Source organism: Mastomys coucha, unplaced genomic scaffold (assembly GCF_008632895.1).
Source record: "Mastomys coucha isolate ucsf_1 unplaced genomic scaffold, UCSF_Mcou_1 pScaffold9, whole genome shotgun sequence".
Taxonomy (NCBI): domain Eukaryota; kingdom Metazoa; phylum Chordata; class Mammalia; order Rodentia; family Muridae; genus Mastomys; species Mastomys coucha.
The window spans coordinates 44,550,344-44,567,138 of record NW_022196915.1 but is presented as its reverse complement, the minus strand read 5'-3'; the positions used below and the strand labels follow the sequence as shown (position 1 = coordinate 44,567,138).

Genomic DNA, 16,795 nt, shown 5'->3' with positions numbered 1-16,795 from the left:
AGGTTAGAGGCCGGAAGGGGCCGTGAATGCCCTGGAGCTGGAGTTATATGTGGACTTGAGTTTCCGGAATCCAACTGTGAAACTCTGGAAGGGCAGCAAGCACCCCTGAGCCATCCCTACAGCCTCTTCTTGGACCACAGTGGTGCCCTGACCTTTCTGGACAGTTTACCAGCTAACTCATATCTTTGCCTTGGAAACTGTCACCGGAGCCGAGGATCACCTCGAAACCACTCTCGAACGTCGAGGAAGCAGCCACACCTAGCAACACACAAACACGCGCGCGCAGAGCGTGGTGGAGGCCGATGAGCTCTCGCGAGAGTCCAACTCTGTTGAGTTCTCGGGCAACAGAAGGTGGGGGCGGGGCGCGACGCTCGGGTGCTTCCGCAAAGATGGCGGCGGCGGCTGCAGGGAGAAGCGCTCGGCTGGCGGCCTGGGGCGGAAGGCTGCGGCGCGGGCTCGCGGCCGGCCGACGAACTGTGCCGAGTCGCGGCCCTCTCGCCGCGGCTGTGGCCGGCGTGGCCCTGGCAGGCGCAGGAGCGGCGTGGCATCACGGCCGCGTGAAAGCAGCTGCGCGCGAGGGCACCTATACGGTGTTGGCGCAGGTACGGCTCAGCCCCGCCCCGCCCTCAGGCGCCCCTGGGAGGGAGGCGGAGGCCTGCGGGAGACCCCAGGCCGCAGGCGCGAGCCCCGAGGGCTGCGGGGGAAGGTGGCGGGAGGCCCCGCCGGGGATGCGTGCGTGTGGGCGTGGCTCGGGGCACGCCTCTGCCCACCTGGTGGAGAAGCGAAGCGGCCTTGAGATCCGCGGGTGCTGGGCACCCCCTGCCTCCCCAGGAGGCACCTTAGTTAACCTTCGTTGTTAAAGGGTTCCCTGGCCGCTTCTTTGTTGAAAAGGGTGGAGTCGACCTACTGTGTGACACACACACACACACACACACACACACAGTCTAGAAAATATCAACTGTAAAAGTTAGACAGTTGATAGTTGCAGATTTTATCAGCTCTAATGAACACTGTTACATAAGTCGAAACCTTAATGTTTTAGTGGGCTCCGCCTACTTAGCAAAACAAGTTTTCCTAAACCTGGGCAGATGGATAGAAGGAAATGTTAAGTACTCCAAGATAAACACTGTCTTGTAAGACATTGGGAAGTTTGAATGTACTTCCTAAGATTTTTATAGAGAGAGGCATTTCAATGTTTTGTTTTTTTAAAAGTATTTTATTTTCCTTATTTGTTAGGTTTCTCTTTTATCTAGTTCTAGTGGAAAAACTCAAACATTAAAATACAACAAAAAGAAAAGCATACTTTACAGATTAAAGGTTGGTTAATGTTGTTTGATTATTGATATATAAATAGTTTATACAAACATTGACTCCAACCTCACACCACATCAGGTTAGAGGTGGAAAAAACTTCTCATACATTATAGACTTTTTAAAAACTTTTTCTATGATTTGTTTTCATTTTATAAGTATTTTGCCTGCGTGTATGTGTGTATGCTGAATGCTAACCTGATGCCCAGTTACCATAAGACTGCATTGGCCCCCTAACTAGAGTTACAGGTGATCCTATGAGGCCATTGAGTGCTGGGAACTGAACCTGGGCCTCGGTAAGAGCAGCAAGTGCCCTTAACCACTGAGCCATCTCTCCATCCCCAACATTTTTGTTAATCCTGTGTCAGACAAATTACTGTTCATTATTGGTTTTTCTGTTTGCATATTCAATTCCATCCTATTCAGAACCTTAGGTTAGTCCCCCCACTTTGGTATTTTACTTTAACATCCGAAACTACTAGTGCCTAGGATAATAAATTCACTTTTTTTAATTTTTTTATTTTTTTGCTGGTGTTGAGTTGCCTATAGTAGGCAAGTGCTCTACTACTGAACTACATTCCAACCCTCCACACTTTAAAATTTTGTAATATAGAGCCACCTTAGTCACATTCCATGGCCTGTTATTAACTCAAAAAACTTCAGCCAGTGACTCACTCACTGTCTAGGAACCAAATTTAATTCCCACCCACACACCTTCCACAGTTTATAAGCTGATTTCACTTCACCTCCTTTGAGTTTTAAGATTTTTCTGTGGTTTTGTTTGTTTTCTGGCTCCCTTCTAGCCTGTTTTCCCTTTAAATTAGTAACTTTAGCATATCATTCACAACAATGTTGTATTTTGATTCTTTCCTAACTTAGCCCTGCTCTTTCTCTACAACTTTTTAACCTTCTGCCTAACTAAAGAAACACAGGATCATATCAATTATTTTATAAATTCTGTTGACACAAGTCGGCTTGGTCTGTTCTTTGGACTAACTGGAAACCTGGGTTTTTATGCTTTTGCTCCTACAGTGAACATTCCTTCCTCCACAGTGGCTGAAAACTACTGCATTCAGTGTTTCTTCTGTATTTTGAAAATTCCCCCTCTAGGGCAGTCAGTAATTTGAATGTATTTTCCTAACAGGGGGCACCTATTAATCCTTCTTCACCGTTTGGTCACATGAGTGCATACAGCTTTATTTTATGTTTATTTTACTACATATATATGGATCTAGTATAAATAATGAGACTAGCCTTCATTTTCATTCATCACACTAAATGATTTTTCTAGTAAAAATGGAGAACTTGTGTTAATGGTGCCCTACTCTTTTCTCTTTTCCCTTGTGACCATAAGCTTATGGTTTGTGTGGGTTGACAGTAGACATCCAGATCATAAAGCAGCTGACAGGTTGTAACCCATCTTTCCATCATAATTACTGAAGTCCTGTGTACCAAGGCCATGTGTAAGGAGTGTTAGAAAGACAGCTTACTTACGTCTGACAGCAGAGGGCAATTTTAATACAATATTGTTAAGGCTGGCTGCTATTGGAGGGTCCTAGAAGAGCACCCAGCACTCTCCTGGTTTCCTAAAGGTATGAGAAATAAATGGTCATCCTGGAGCTATTTGGGAGTCTGTTGGCAGAAAAGGAGTGTAGATAATTGTAATATCCGCTCAGAGATCTACAAGAAAGTTTAGTTCAGCAAAAGCGTGAACTATGAGACTGGTGTGTGCAGTGACCTGGAATGTCATTAAACCACCTAAGCCACATAAGCAGGACGTTATATCTTACGGACTATAGACCTCCTGCATGGAGTTCTATAGTCTCTGATTCCCACCACCCCCACCTCCACCATCACCCTCACCCACAGCCCCACAGGAAGCAGTTTAGGTCACATAGGTTACTTTGTTTCCAGTACCCAGTGATTTAAACTTACCTCATTAGGAGTACAAACAAGACACACTATACCAGCTGCTTAACTGTGGGTGGCGCCCTCATACTGGCTGGCGTATGAGGCCATAATTGGATGTGGGATTATAAAAGAAGAAAAGAAAAGAAAAAGCCAAGAATAAAAGGTTTCTAAGCACGCAAGGAGGAAAAATCAAACATGAAACACACCTTGCATTGCAGGTGTTTGTAGCTGCACTCACTGGTGTTACATGTGGCTTCACTGGAACCTTGTTCTAAATACACAATATCCAGGGTCTGAACACTTTGGGCTTTGATTCCAGACAATTGTGTGTAATGAATTGCAGTGTTTTGGTTTTTTTTGTTTTTTTTTTGGTTTTTTTTTTTGTTTTGTTTTTTAGTTTTTTTACTGTACATACAAAGATTTCTACTCTTACAGAAACATAGTGGTTTAAGAACAAAAAAATATAAAAAAACAGTGTTTACACCACCATTTTTCAGTGTATATCATATTACTATATCTTTCATTGTATTGTGTTTAAATATTTGATTTGAAATTTTTAAGTTACTGATCTTAGAAAGTCATTACATGAATCTTGCTTGGAATTAGGACATAATTTCCAACAATTTCTGAAGCATCCCTAAATACTTACATGTCTTTATATTTATATATATATATATATAGTGTGTGTGTGTGTGTGGTTGCCTTGAGAATTAAAAAAGCAAAGTATCAATGAACTTCAGGAAAACATTGAAATACACTACATCCTGCAGGGTCAGATCTCCAGCCAAGATTTAAGGGCCACATCTATCTTATTACGTACTTTTTAATTTTTTATTCCATTTATTTGTGTTCATATGTGTGGGTCCAACTGCTCTTCGTGTATGGAGGTCTGTTGTAATCTGTTCTTTCCTTCATCATGTGAGTCTAGTGATTAAAATTCTGGTCTTCAGTCTGAGTAGTAAGGACCTTCACCCACTGAGCCATCTCAAAGGTCCATTGTTTTAAATTATTTTTCTTGTTTTGTGTGTGTGTGTGTGTGTGTGTGTGTGTGTGTGTGTGTGTTTGTGTGTGTGTTGGGTAGTTTGCATTTATGTGTACATGTGTTTATGGTCATGTGTGTGGAGGTCTGAGGTGATGTCAGGAATCTTCCTCAGTCACTCTTGCACCTTATTCTTTGAGGCAGGATCTGTCAGTCAAACCTGGAGCTTGCAGATTCTGTCTGGTCTTGCTAGCCAGATTGCTCTGAGAAACCCATCTGCCTTTCTAACTGGAAGTACAGGCAGGCCGCCACACCGAACTGACCTGACATGTATGACATTTGCATGGACTCTGGGGATCTGAACTGTGGTCTTCTTGCTTGCTGCAAGTACTTCAAACAACTGAGCCATCTTCCCATCCCTACCCAAAAAAATGTGCTTTCTTCTTTAATAAATAGTAAAGATGTATAAGAAACAGTTGTTATAAGACAGTTTGATAACATTGTCAGTAGATGGTTTATATACCTATTTTCCATACCTCTATACCTAGGGTCTTGTAAAAAAAAATTTTTTTTTCAGTGAAAGGGGATCAGGACTGGAAAAGTTTAAGAAGCCTATCAGGAGCTTTTTACAGTATCCAACTCTGTCATGACTGCAAATGTTACTTTCCTGTTATAAGTGTTACAGCATCTCAGAGTATCATTTTGCAATTCCTATTATGCCCACCATCCTCTCAAGCTATATTCTCTGTGGGAAGAATATCAAGACCTTAGAAAGATGAGTGCACTGAAAATGAGGTACAGAGTTCTCATAGTAGTTGGGAGATGGTGGCACCTTAACCAGGACCCTGAGGCACAGGAGAAACTGTACAGAGTCAGAACTGCACATGTCTAATATAAGTGTGATTATGCTGTTTGAGAACATGCGGGGAGCACAATAGGGTAACAGTGCTGCTCTTGCCAGAAGTCTGCAGTAGAGTTTGCTTTAGGGTTTGTCAGTAAGTGAGTTGCTTCTGAATTTTGTCAGGTTATATAGAATATTAAATACTAGATGCTTCCTTGGCTTCATTTCAGATTTATTTTTTTGCTTTTCAATTAAAAAAAATGCCTTCTACTATTTAAATAGTCGAGTTATTTGGCTTAACAGTGGACATTACTGCATTCTAAGTAAGGGTAAGTCCACATCCCTTATTATATAAAGTCATTGGTGTTTTAGTCCCCTTAGTAGATTTAGTTGTATTTGTATTTATGAATCCTTACAAACTTCTCCATTAATCGAGTTTTTCTTTTCTTCCCTTTGGAATTATTTTATGCATGTATTTTGTTTTCTAGTAGAATGGCCATTTGTCTGTTTCATTTCTACATACTGATGCATAAAACAGTGATGGAATGGACTGAACTGTGCTGCTTAGTAAAGTGGCTTTGGTTTGGCTAGCACTAATAGAACAATTTGACAGCAGCATGGAGTGATTCCCCGTTGTCCCAAATAGACTCAGTTGCACTCTTGGAACTCCAGAGATGTGCCATGCCATGTTCACACTAGGAAAAAGTAAGGACACTGGGCCTTTTCTTCTGCTACCCACGTGTACTATGACTGGACTGGAATGCTGCAGAGACTTGACAGAATGAGCAAAGAACATGAGAAGGCCTTGCTTCTAATAAATAATTCTGTAATTTCTCAAAGGTCTAAAATTCATCTCTTTTACCTAGTCATAGGAAATTGAGTTTTGAGTTTTGGGTTTTTTTGTTGGTTTTTTTTTTTTTTTTTTTTTTTTTTTTTTTGGTTTTTCGAGACAGAGTTTCTCTGTATACCCTGACTGTCCTGGAACTCACTCTGTAGACCAGGCTGGCCTCCAACACAGAAATCCACTTGCCTCTGCCTCCCAAGTGCTGGGATTAAAGGTGTATGCCACCACGCCCGGTGGAAATTGAGATTTTGATATTATATTATTAACATTTATATGTGTCTTTATACAACAAGATTGTCTTTTACTATCACATTTAATATAGCAAATATCAACTAAAGAATTCAGGTAAAATCAGTGGTTTCACTCCAACTAAATTGAGAGGCTTCCACTGATAAACCTCAGACCAATTAGATTACTTTTTAATTTTTTAAAAAGATGTATTTATTTTATGTATGTGCTTTCACTGTAGCTGTCTTCAGACACACCGAAAGAGTGAGGCATCAGATCCCATTACAGATGGTTGTGAGCCACTATGTGGTTGCTGGGAATTGGACTCAAGACCTCTGGAAGAGCAGTCAGTGCTCTTAACTGATGAGCCATCTCCCCAGCCCATGTGTATTCTAGACTGGCCTTGATCCTCCTGCCTCTGCCTCCTTCAGCAAATCCTCTACCACAATTGGCACTTTTTCATTTAGATAGTCCTGGCATATGGCAAAAGCCAGCTGAATAGTATATTTTGGTGTCGTGTAATGATTAAATGCTGGGAACTGGCAAGATGGCTCTGGATAAAGGAGCATTTACCAAGCCTAACCACCTGAGCTCAATCCCTGAGACCTATATGGTAAAAGAAGACAGCCAATTCCTACAAGTTATTCTCTTACCTCCATAGACATATACATATATACACACACAACACAATCAATAAATGGATTTTTTTTGTCTAATTTTTTGTTAAATGCTTATATTTTTGTGGCACTGCTCACCTCAACTGAAGGTTATAGAATAATATCTGTATCTTTGCAGTACCCTCAAAATTTTGTTAGGAGAAAGAAACCCAGAAAAGTAGCAGGGCTGAAAACTAGATATCTACCTCTAGGCAAGGAAGAATGGTAAAGGAAGAAAGGTGCTGGGACCTGTAAAGCTGAAAATCAGCCTCCTTGCAGCAGTTATGCATAGATACCACAGCGATGTAAAGCCTTCTACCAATAGGGGTCTGCCGTGTCTACAAAGGGTGAGTGGGCTGACGGATCTTTACAGTCATTTAGCTCCACAGCATTTCATAATCACTACTTGTTGAATTGTGTGTAACTTAAGGTGTGTCTGGAATTGCTGTAGAAGCTGCCAGAGTGTGAAAGATGTTTTCCTGGAGACGCAGCTAAAGCCATTGTACCTACCCATCGGAAGTGGCCTTGACCTTTGATGTGGGCTTTTGGGCTCCATCTCTGAATAAATAAGATAGACTAGGACATAGGAACAAATGCCTTTCTATTTCTGGTGTCTTTCAGTATCAGTGAACTGTCCTCTGTTGGCAGGCTAAAGTTTTTCCAGCTGGCAAAGGGGAGGAATTCACAAATTCCAGCCCCAGTGTCATGGACCAGACCTGGGAAGAATGGCTGAGGAGCTGAGAAACAATGCATGAATAACTGGTATAGAATGAAGACAGTCCCCCCGGGTTTCAGAAGACAGGGAAACTCTTAGTTGACTACTTATAGCAAAGGATTTACTATGTGAGCTTATGGAGAGATGTGAACAGGTGCCTATTCACCCTAGATAAGGCACGGATAACCAAAGGAAGAGTCCCATCAGCCCAGCCTAATGAGTTAGTAAATTTGTTTTGCTCAGTTGCAGAAGCACTGGTGGTGGCAAAATGGTCGTATCACTGAAAAGTCCTACCTTGGCATGGGCATCAACCTCCTAAAGGCTGCATGGATGGAATTTCCTACTTCAATTAACTTCTTACTGTCTCTATAGACTCTAAGCATCTCCCAAGGCCAGGTGCAGCTGGGACAGAATCAAACATAGCTAGTGTGTGAGGTTCAGGTGGGAGGGAGAGCCTGGAGTTCCAGGGCAGAGTCTGGTGATCTTCCTTTCCCATGAGAGAACTCAATAGACTCAATCTTAGGAAGGTCTCATAAGACAGGTAGTCACATCTGCTCCACTTTAGATAGAAATGGCTGAGCGGTGGGGCCTGTATTGGAGTGTAGTTGATAGACAAGGTGTCACACCATTAAAGAAAACTGAACTGTCACCAGGCATGGTGACACAGAAGGCAGAGGCTTCTAAGTTCTAGACAGGCTGTTCTACATAGTTCCAGGATAGGCAGGGTTATGTAAAGAGACTCTGTCTTAAAAAAAACAAAAACGGGAAAGAAAACTGACTCTCCCAGCAGCAGTCAGATGCCAATAGCTCCCTTCAGGCCCCTTCCCTGTCTACTCGAGGATTTGGTCTGCCTTGAGCTTGCATGGTTCTTTGTGCACACTGTAGCAGTTAATATGAGTTCATATGTGCAATTGCCCTCTTATGTCCTAAAACAAACACCTTTAAGGTAGATCTTTGTAAATATCTGGCAGGAGTAATAAGATTACCCAATCTGTCAGTATCCCTTACCAGTGGTGTACTAATAAGATCTTTGCATCTGTGCCCCTACAGCTACCTCCATGACTCGTATCTTTAAACATATATTCTAACTTTCAGTATCACCTTACTCTTTACTATGATTGAGCATTTTAGTGGCATCAAGATGGGCTGCAGTATATGAAGCTTGAATTACTCTTGATTGTTTTGTTTTGTTTTGTTTTTTCAAGACAGGATTAGTTTGTGTAGCCCTGGCTGTCCTGGAACTCTCTTTGTAGACCAGGTTGGCCTTGAACTCAGAGATCCCCCTGCCTCTTTCTTGAGAGTGCTGGACTTAAAGATATGAAACCCCACCACCTGGCTTCTAATTTTAAAATGTTGGCACCCGCAGTGACACTTGGCACTTAGTTTCCATTGGTGTCAGTCCTTCTCACTGTTATCTGTCAGAAGGGTCTCTTGCCCAGCACTCAGAGGCACAAGCAGGAGGAGTTCTGTGAATTAGAGGTCAGCCTGGTCTACATAGCAAGGTCAGGACTGCTACAACTCACAGAGAGACAGACAGACAGACAGACCGACCAACCAAGTTGAATGTGTTAGGAGGATCTTAGATTCCAAGTCAGCCTAGATTATATAGCAAGACCCTGTCAAAAAAGAAAGTCAAAATCCAACTCTATCCACTCTAAGCCCTCATTTAGTTATTAGTATCTTCCAAAGTATATCCGTCAGTTTTTGTCACTGGGAAAAAGCAAAGGAAAATGGCTTTATCTTGGCTCACAGTTTCAGAGGTTTCACTCTGGTCAGTTGACTCCATTGCCATGGGCCCATAGTGAGACAGAGCGTTGTAGTGGTGGGAACATGTGACAAGAGCAGGTTTGATATTGGGATCCAAGGCCTTTCCAGAGGCCCTGATTTATGGAGAAAGAACCTTGTCTAAAACTGGGAGTATGCTTAGAAAGGCTAATAATGGCCTGCGGGAGCTGCAGTTTGGGCTCCTGAGAACTTGATTTTTCTCCCCCTTTAAATGCTATGGTTATCAGTCCCAAGGTCACTGAGCACTCTGTGATATACTTGAGATACCCTGTGTTTCCCTCATGCAACATTGCTTGATTAACTTCCTACTGACTTGGTCCCATTGTATGGTAGCTTTCTGCTGATTCTGTTCCATTTTCCCCCATGGAAACTATAAGATGCTGTCCTTAACTTGCTTGATATAAGTCATAGCTTATACAAGATTTCCTCTCCTGTCTTCTTTCTTTCTCATCACCTGGTCCACCCTCTGTCACTGAAGAATGATCTGCTAGTCTAAGTCAGTGTGATGACAGGATTTTCCTTTAAATTTTTCTTCCAACCAGCCTGACTGTATATGCCAACTGGTGCAATAGTGGTACAAGGGTTATGGGAGTAACAACTACTTTTTTGGTTGGGTCTGAAGTCCACTCCATGGCTGAAACTCATACCCGGCCCTGAAAAGGGCCAAGAATCTGTAGCTAAATAGGTTCTAAGGGAACCTATTATTCTACTGTATACTATTATTCTGCTGTATGGCTAGATTAAAATGACTCCTGATGATTTATTGTCATACCCATAAGCCAGCCTTTCTCAGCTCTCATCACAGAAGTTTCTTGCAGTACATTGCAGAGACCTTTGACTAGTCAATGTACAAAAAAATAAGAAATAGTGAAGTTCTAAGCCCTTTATTGGACATGAATGGCACATCCCTCTCCATAAGGATCTTCTCAGAAGAGGGTTCAAAGGATTGTAAGAGCCAGAGGTGGTGGGAAATATCAAAGAACAACATTTTTCTGAAACAATAGGACAGTTGCACAAATGACTTTACAGCAGTTATGACAACATACAAAAGACCGGTACAAGCTCCACCCAGACAAAAGCTCAGTGGGGGTTGGGAGAGCAGAGCTGGTTGTAGACAGAAAATCCCACCCCTATCTAGGAGCTATTGACAGTTTATAGGGAGTCATTTTTTCTTTAATCCTATGACCTCTGGTAGGCTGACTACACATGCCAGGGCAGACCTCACTCTGAACACTAGCTGGGCAATACAGACTGGATTTGATGGGGGGCAGAGGGGGAACCAAAGCCACACCTCCAGTAATCTACTTCCTCTACCTAGGCTCCATTTTCTAATACCCCAGTTTTCCATGAACTCAGTGGATCCACCCAATCACTTCTCAAAGCCCATCAGCTGACAGTGAAGCCTTTAGCATATGAGCCTTGTGACAGAATAGTTGGTAGCCATACCACAACAGTATTTACATATAACTGCCTTACTATCTTCATTTTACTAACAATACTTAGAGGAGACCCTGATTAATAGTAGGAATTCAGTAAGTACTTGTTAAAGAGATAAAATGAATAGCTAGATTGGTAGAGTGCCTTGCTTACCCTATACTTAAAATGGCTAAACTGCAGCTAGGCATGGTGGTACACACTTGTAATCCCAGCTCTCAGGAGGCAGAGGCAGGAGGATCTTTGAGTTTGAGGATAGCATGGTCTGCAGAATGAGTTCAAGAACAACCAAGAACCTGTCTTGAAAAATAAACAAGGGGCAGTGGTGGCACATGCCTTTAATCCCAGCACTTGGGAGGCAGAGGCAGGTGGATTTCTGAATTCGAGGCCAACCTGGTCTACAGAGTGAGTTCCAGGACAGCTAGGGCTACACAGAGAAACCCTGTCTCGAAAAAAAAACAGAAACAAAAAAAAAAAGAAAAACTTTTAAAGCCGGGTGGTGGTGGCACACACCTTTAATCCGAGCACTTGGGAGGCAGAGGCAGGCAGATTTCTGAGTTGGAGGCCAGCCTGGTCTACAGAGTGAATTCCAGGACAGCCAGGGCTACACAGAGAAACCCTGTCTCGAAAAACCAAAAAAAAAAAAAAAAAAAAAAAAAAAAAAAAAAAAATCAGTGTGTAAATGGCTAGACTATGAAAAGAAAGGTGACACAGCTGCTATTCCTGTAATTAGAGGTAATCTGTGATTTGGTATATCCTGCATGAATAAAAGCCTGTCTTCCCTTCATCATTATAGAGCCATGCTTGTCTGTCTTACTGTATGTCTCTGGAGGAAAAAAGAAAAGCAAATGATAATGATAGAAGCACAAGATGTCCCCTTTCCTTTTGCCGCTCAGTTTGTTTCACTGAGCCCAAGTAAGATGTTGTTTCTGTTGTGCTGTCATGCCTGTCACAGACTGTGTATGTAAGGGCTTCCAGTGCTGTTGTGCTGTAGTGCCTGTCACAGACTGTGTATGTAAGGGCTTCCAGTGCTGTTGTGCTGTAGTGCCTGTCACAGACTGTGTATGTAAGGGCTTCCAGTGCCTGTCACTTTGACATTTTGAGAACGACTCCAGAGCATAAACATCCTGAACAACTAATGGTAACAGTGTAGGAGCTTAAAGGTCATGTGCTTGTCATAATAGGAGTAACAAATCTACAATAATCCAATTCCATATATAACATTATTAATGTTTCTGGATTTCAGTACAACTTTAATATTTTGTGAATCTTACTTTAGTACATCTAGTGATACAAATATGTTCATTTCCATCTATGAAAGTTCCATGAGTATATGATAGGTAGAGTAAAAGTTGGGATTACTATGAGTAAGGCCTTATCCAATCTTACTTTTATCCACATTATATGCTCCATATATTATATACTAGGAGTGTCATGTCTTAAGATTCCAGGTATCTTTGTCCTCAATCTCTTAGTTGCTATGTGCCTGGTAAATGAAAATCACCTTTTAAGTTAGGTAAATATAAGTGGGAAGAATAGGTGTATGTCAACACATTGCTCCCAGTATGCCAGGCACAACCTAAAGCTTGGCTGTCTACCCTGGGATTATATACAAGAAGCTGTACATGGGTTGCTTTCTGTGGTTTATGCAGTATAGATATCAAGAGGTTAAATCACATCTTTGTATTTTAAAACAAACTTTTTCAGTTTCATTTAGCCATAATCACTGAATTAAGAAATCAGCTTAAATCAACAGCAGATCCCCAGGAAGGCATGTTCAAACCCACAGCCCTGGAGTTTGTGGGATGCTAGGAATTGCTCCAGGATTAAAGTCTGACCAGTGTACCATTATTGGTGGTATAGCAGCATTCCTCTGTCTATGTGTGGCATAGTGGGTGCCCCAGAGGTGGAGCTGTAACTGCTATACTGCCAAGGGAAAGCAGTAACCAGCTGAGTGCCGAAAGGCTCATCTGATTAGCATCACATAGTTAGCTGAGCCAGCAACCTACCTGTGTGGAAAGGCTTCCTTAACCCTTCTGGTAGATCTCACACAGATGTACTAGGTGTAAAAGATAGTTTAGTGGCAACCAGAAAAAGTAAGAAGGAAGCATTGGAATTTGGACACATACCACTGGGATCAAGAGAGAAAAGTCAAGAGGCTAGAGAGATGGTTCAGCAGCCAAGAGCATTCACTGCTATTACACAGGGTCTGGGCTTAGTTCTCAGCACCCACAGCTCAGCTCAGAGCTGCTTGGAACTCCGGTTCCAGTGGATGGAGACACTCTTACACGTAAAATAAATAACATGTAATGGGGTGACAAGAACAATCAGTATACTATGTTCCAGAAAGATACTTTCTCAGAAAGTCTGTACTGACTAGTCATATCCTATCAGTGATAGAAACTAAATATTCAACACTCCAGCTTTTTTTTCTTTTTAAATTATGACTTGGTGTTTTGTCAGTAGATTTGACCACTAGCAGTGATTAGGTATATTTATGTTACAGCCATGACAGCTATTTCTTGGAACACTAAAATAATATTATAATTACTGACATTTCTTGAAATATTAGAAAAAAAAACCTAGAGATGTTGGGGGGGTCCTTAAAAATTACTTACATTTCCTCTGTATATATTATAGTAAATTTAGGGGGAATAAAAAAGAAATAAAAAACTCTGCCTCCTGCCATAACTTGAAAAAACTAATTACTCTTTAACTTGAGGAGCTATACCTTAAATAGAACTTTTTAAAATTTATTTAAAACCTTATAAGACTTTAAGAACCAGGAAGGAGAAAGGATATACCCTAAGACTTGAGAGCAGAAACCTTGAACCTCAGTGTGTTCCTGTATGCGGACTGCACCGTATCTGAGTCCATGAAATCATGTGGAAAGTGTTTGCATTTTATTCAGAGAGTTCACAAATAATCAAAAGTTTAGGAAAAGTGACAACTAGTGAATTATTGCCCATTATTATAGAAGAAAGCCAGGGATGGTAATGCAACTCTACTCACAATACTTGAGAAGCAAACCAATCATTCAGGGTCATTCTTCATTACATTTTAGGTTCAAGGCCAACTTGAACATTGTGTGGCTCTGTACACGAGTGCACACACACACACACACTCAGTCCTATTATGAAAAGAAAGATTTTAGCTCTGAATGTAGTATTATGGTAGATCCAACACTGTATACAGCAGAGGGAGGTATTCAAGCCTGTTTGGAGAAGGTCTTTCCCTGCATCCTGGCTCTCCTTGCCTTGTCTGCATCTCCCTCAGGGCTTCTCTGGTACAGCTGTCTTTGCCTTGCTTATTCCGACTTCTGCTTATGTGTAGAGCAATGAGAACAGCATCCACAGTGGCTTTGTTAGAACCAAGGAAACAAAAGAGTGAAAACAAGTCAGAATTTATACAGGTCTTAATGTGAGGCTGCATCAAGCTTTGTTGTGCAGCTCTCTGTCTCAGGCACCGTCTCTGAAAAAGGGTGAGAAGTCTGGGCATTTTGCCGTACAGTGTAAGGTCAGAGGCCTGTGCTTTCAGTGTTGAAGATCTGTCTTTATCCCTTCCAGATTCTTCTTCATTTGAAAGGCTCCATAATACGCTCGTGTCTGTGAGAGAAGGCTTCTCTGCTCCAGGTGGACAGGTGGGGTCACCATGAGGCCATGTGCTTTGTGGTGACCTTTCCTCTTTCCTCAGTGGTTAAGAGCACTGATTGCTCTTCCAGAGGACCTGGGTTCAGTTCCCAGCATCCACATGCCAGCTCACAACTCTCTGTAATTCCCATTCCAGAGGGCCTGACACTCTCACAGAGACATACATACAAGCAAAACAACAATGTATAGAAAATAAAAATTAGTAAATATTTTTTTAAAAAGAGACTATCCAAACAATTGTCTATAAATATTTAGAAACTACTTTTAAGCAAAGTTCCAAAATCCACCCAAGTTTTCAAAAATTCAAAGTTCCTCTTTGCTACATCACTAGCAAGGAACTAGCAGCTTGACTGTGGGCAAATCCGGTGCCTGAACCATTTCCGAGCTTCAGGCTCTACTCAAAGCTGCAAATGTCTGTTCCACTCTCCCCAAGCCAGCATTATCCTCTTGATTATCACCAGTACAGGGGTAGATTTTCCAGCACATTTTAAGAGAGAGATTGGGCTGGCAAGAACAAGAGTTCAAGCCCTGAGCCCGGGATTATGGCAGGAAAAACATGACTTGCACTAGTTGACCCTTGACCTTCACACACATGCTGTGGAGTGGTGTTTGCACACACACACTCTCACTCAAACACAAGTATAATAATAAATGAATAGAAAAAAAATAAGAGAAAGGTGACCCAAATGCTGGCTCTGTCCACATTTACCCTTTCAGTTTGTAACAACTTACATGTTTGCTTTTGCTTCTTTTTATTGTTGGTTTTTTGAGACAGGACATATATATGTATGAAGCAGTAAGAGCTCTTAATCACTGAGCCATCTTTCCACTCCACTGGCTTTGTTTGCTATGTAAGATTTTAGAGGCCTACACCTGTATTCAAGTTACATGTGTCCACACACACATATAGACACACACGCATGTAATTAAAAATAAACTGTTAGCCAGGCAGTGGTGGCGCACGTCTTTGATCCCAGCACTTGGGAGACAGAGGCAGGTGGATTTCTGAGTTTGAGGCCAGCCTGGTTTACAGAGTGAGCTCCAGGACAGCCAGGGCTACACAGAGAAACCCTGTCTCAAAAAAATAAAAAATAAAAATAAAAATAAAATAAACCATTAAATAATATTGGCTTTTTAGGCAGGCAGTTATGGTGCATGCTGGCATGCCTCCCAGCACTTGGAAGGTAGAGGCAGAGACAGGCAGGTCTCTGTGAGTTCAAGGCCAGTCTGGACTATAAATCGAATTCTAGGACATTCAGGGCTATTACACAAAGAAACTCTGTCCCAAAAACAGGGTTTTTGTTTTTTTGTTTTTAAATATTTTAAGTATTCAAGAATTTGGGGGATTTGTTCTTGTTTTTTGTTTGATTGACATACTTCTGAAGAGCATTTGGCACAGGCTCCTGACTGCATGTGACCAGCTCCCCAAACTTGGTTCTTGACTCACTGGCAGGTTTTTGTTGTTTTGTTTTGTTTTGTTCTGTGTATGTGTGTGTTGGTTGGGATTACTTTGGTTTGAAACAATTACTTGAAATAGGATTTCACTGTAGCCCAGGTTGGTCTGGAATTTGTGGCTGACCAGCTACCTCAGTATTCCAGGTACTGGAGATGCAGGTGTGAGACCATGGCCACTCAGCTTCTCAGACAGTTTTATGCTGCTGCTTTCTTGTACCTGCAATTAAATTAAAGAGTTCACATATGCCCATGTGGCCCCACTTATAAGAGCTGCAGAGACTGAATATTAGCAGTGGTAAGCGCCTGTTAAAGGAAGCGGGTACACTTGCTTAGCAATTTTATTTTTGTTTTGCTTAAAGCCAATGTCTTTTTCTTTTCAGGGATTATACAGTAAATTCTATTATGGAGTTTTAAATCAATCCTTTTCAAAGTATCTTTAGGATTACTAAAAGCATGCATATGAACTCTGTTGAAAAGGTGATGGGAAAGTAGAGAGGGTATATTGGCAGATCCTGGGTTTAGGTGATTTTACTACATCTCTGCACAGCGGGTCCTGAGAAGTCTTTGCTTGAACAAGAACTAATTCGCCAAAGTGCTGTAAAATCCTGTGACTTGCTATTTGTATTGTATATGTATAGCCTATGGCTCATGTAGCTTTTGAGTTGCTGGTGGCTTTGTTATGAGTCCACAGAATATGAGCAGCTTCTCAGCACCCTTGCTGGTGCTGGTGCCAGTTCATTGGCTCCTCTGCTCATTTCCTGTAGATGCATCCTCATAGCAGAACTGTTTCAGAAATACTGTATTTCAGGCCGCCGAGGACTCAAAGATGAAACAGTGGGAAAACTCCATTAAGACCTAAACTAACCATGGTAGCAGGCCTGAAATCCATCAGATCATTCATTGAGATTTACAGGAGTGTGAGACAGCTGGTGTAATCCAGGCTCAGAGCGTCCTGTTTCTGAGAGGGTCATTTCATGGCCTCTGTGC

The 16,795-nt window shown here is 41.8% G+C and overlaps 1 protein-coding gene and 1 long non-coding RNA gene across 3 annotated transcripts in view; one reads left to right on the top strand and one right to left on the bottom strand.

The window, feature by feature from the left end:
• The window catches only part of LOC116085341, a 1,507-nt gene extending 1,147 nt beyond the window's left edge, over positions 1-360 (bottom strand). The window contains exon 1 of the long non-coding RNA XR_004116505.1: positions 153-360. This is a non-coding gene — a long non-coding RNA (uncharacterized LOC116085341). The remainder of the gene's footprint in view (positions 1-152) is intronic.
• The window catches only part of Micu2 (mitochondrial calcium uptake 2), an 82,450-nt gene continuing 65,996 nt past the window's right edge, over positions 342-16,795 (top strand). Inside the window, exon 1 of one of the 2 annotated variants that reach the window (XM_031362875.1) lies at positions 342-602. In XM_031362875.1, the coding sequence (XP_031218735.1) occupies positions 390-602 (213 nt within the window). In that variant the 5' untranslated portion in view covers positions 342-389. The remainder of the gene's footprint in view (positions 603-16,795) is intronic. The other variant, XM_031362874.1, reaches the window with a different exon arrangement.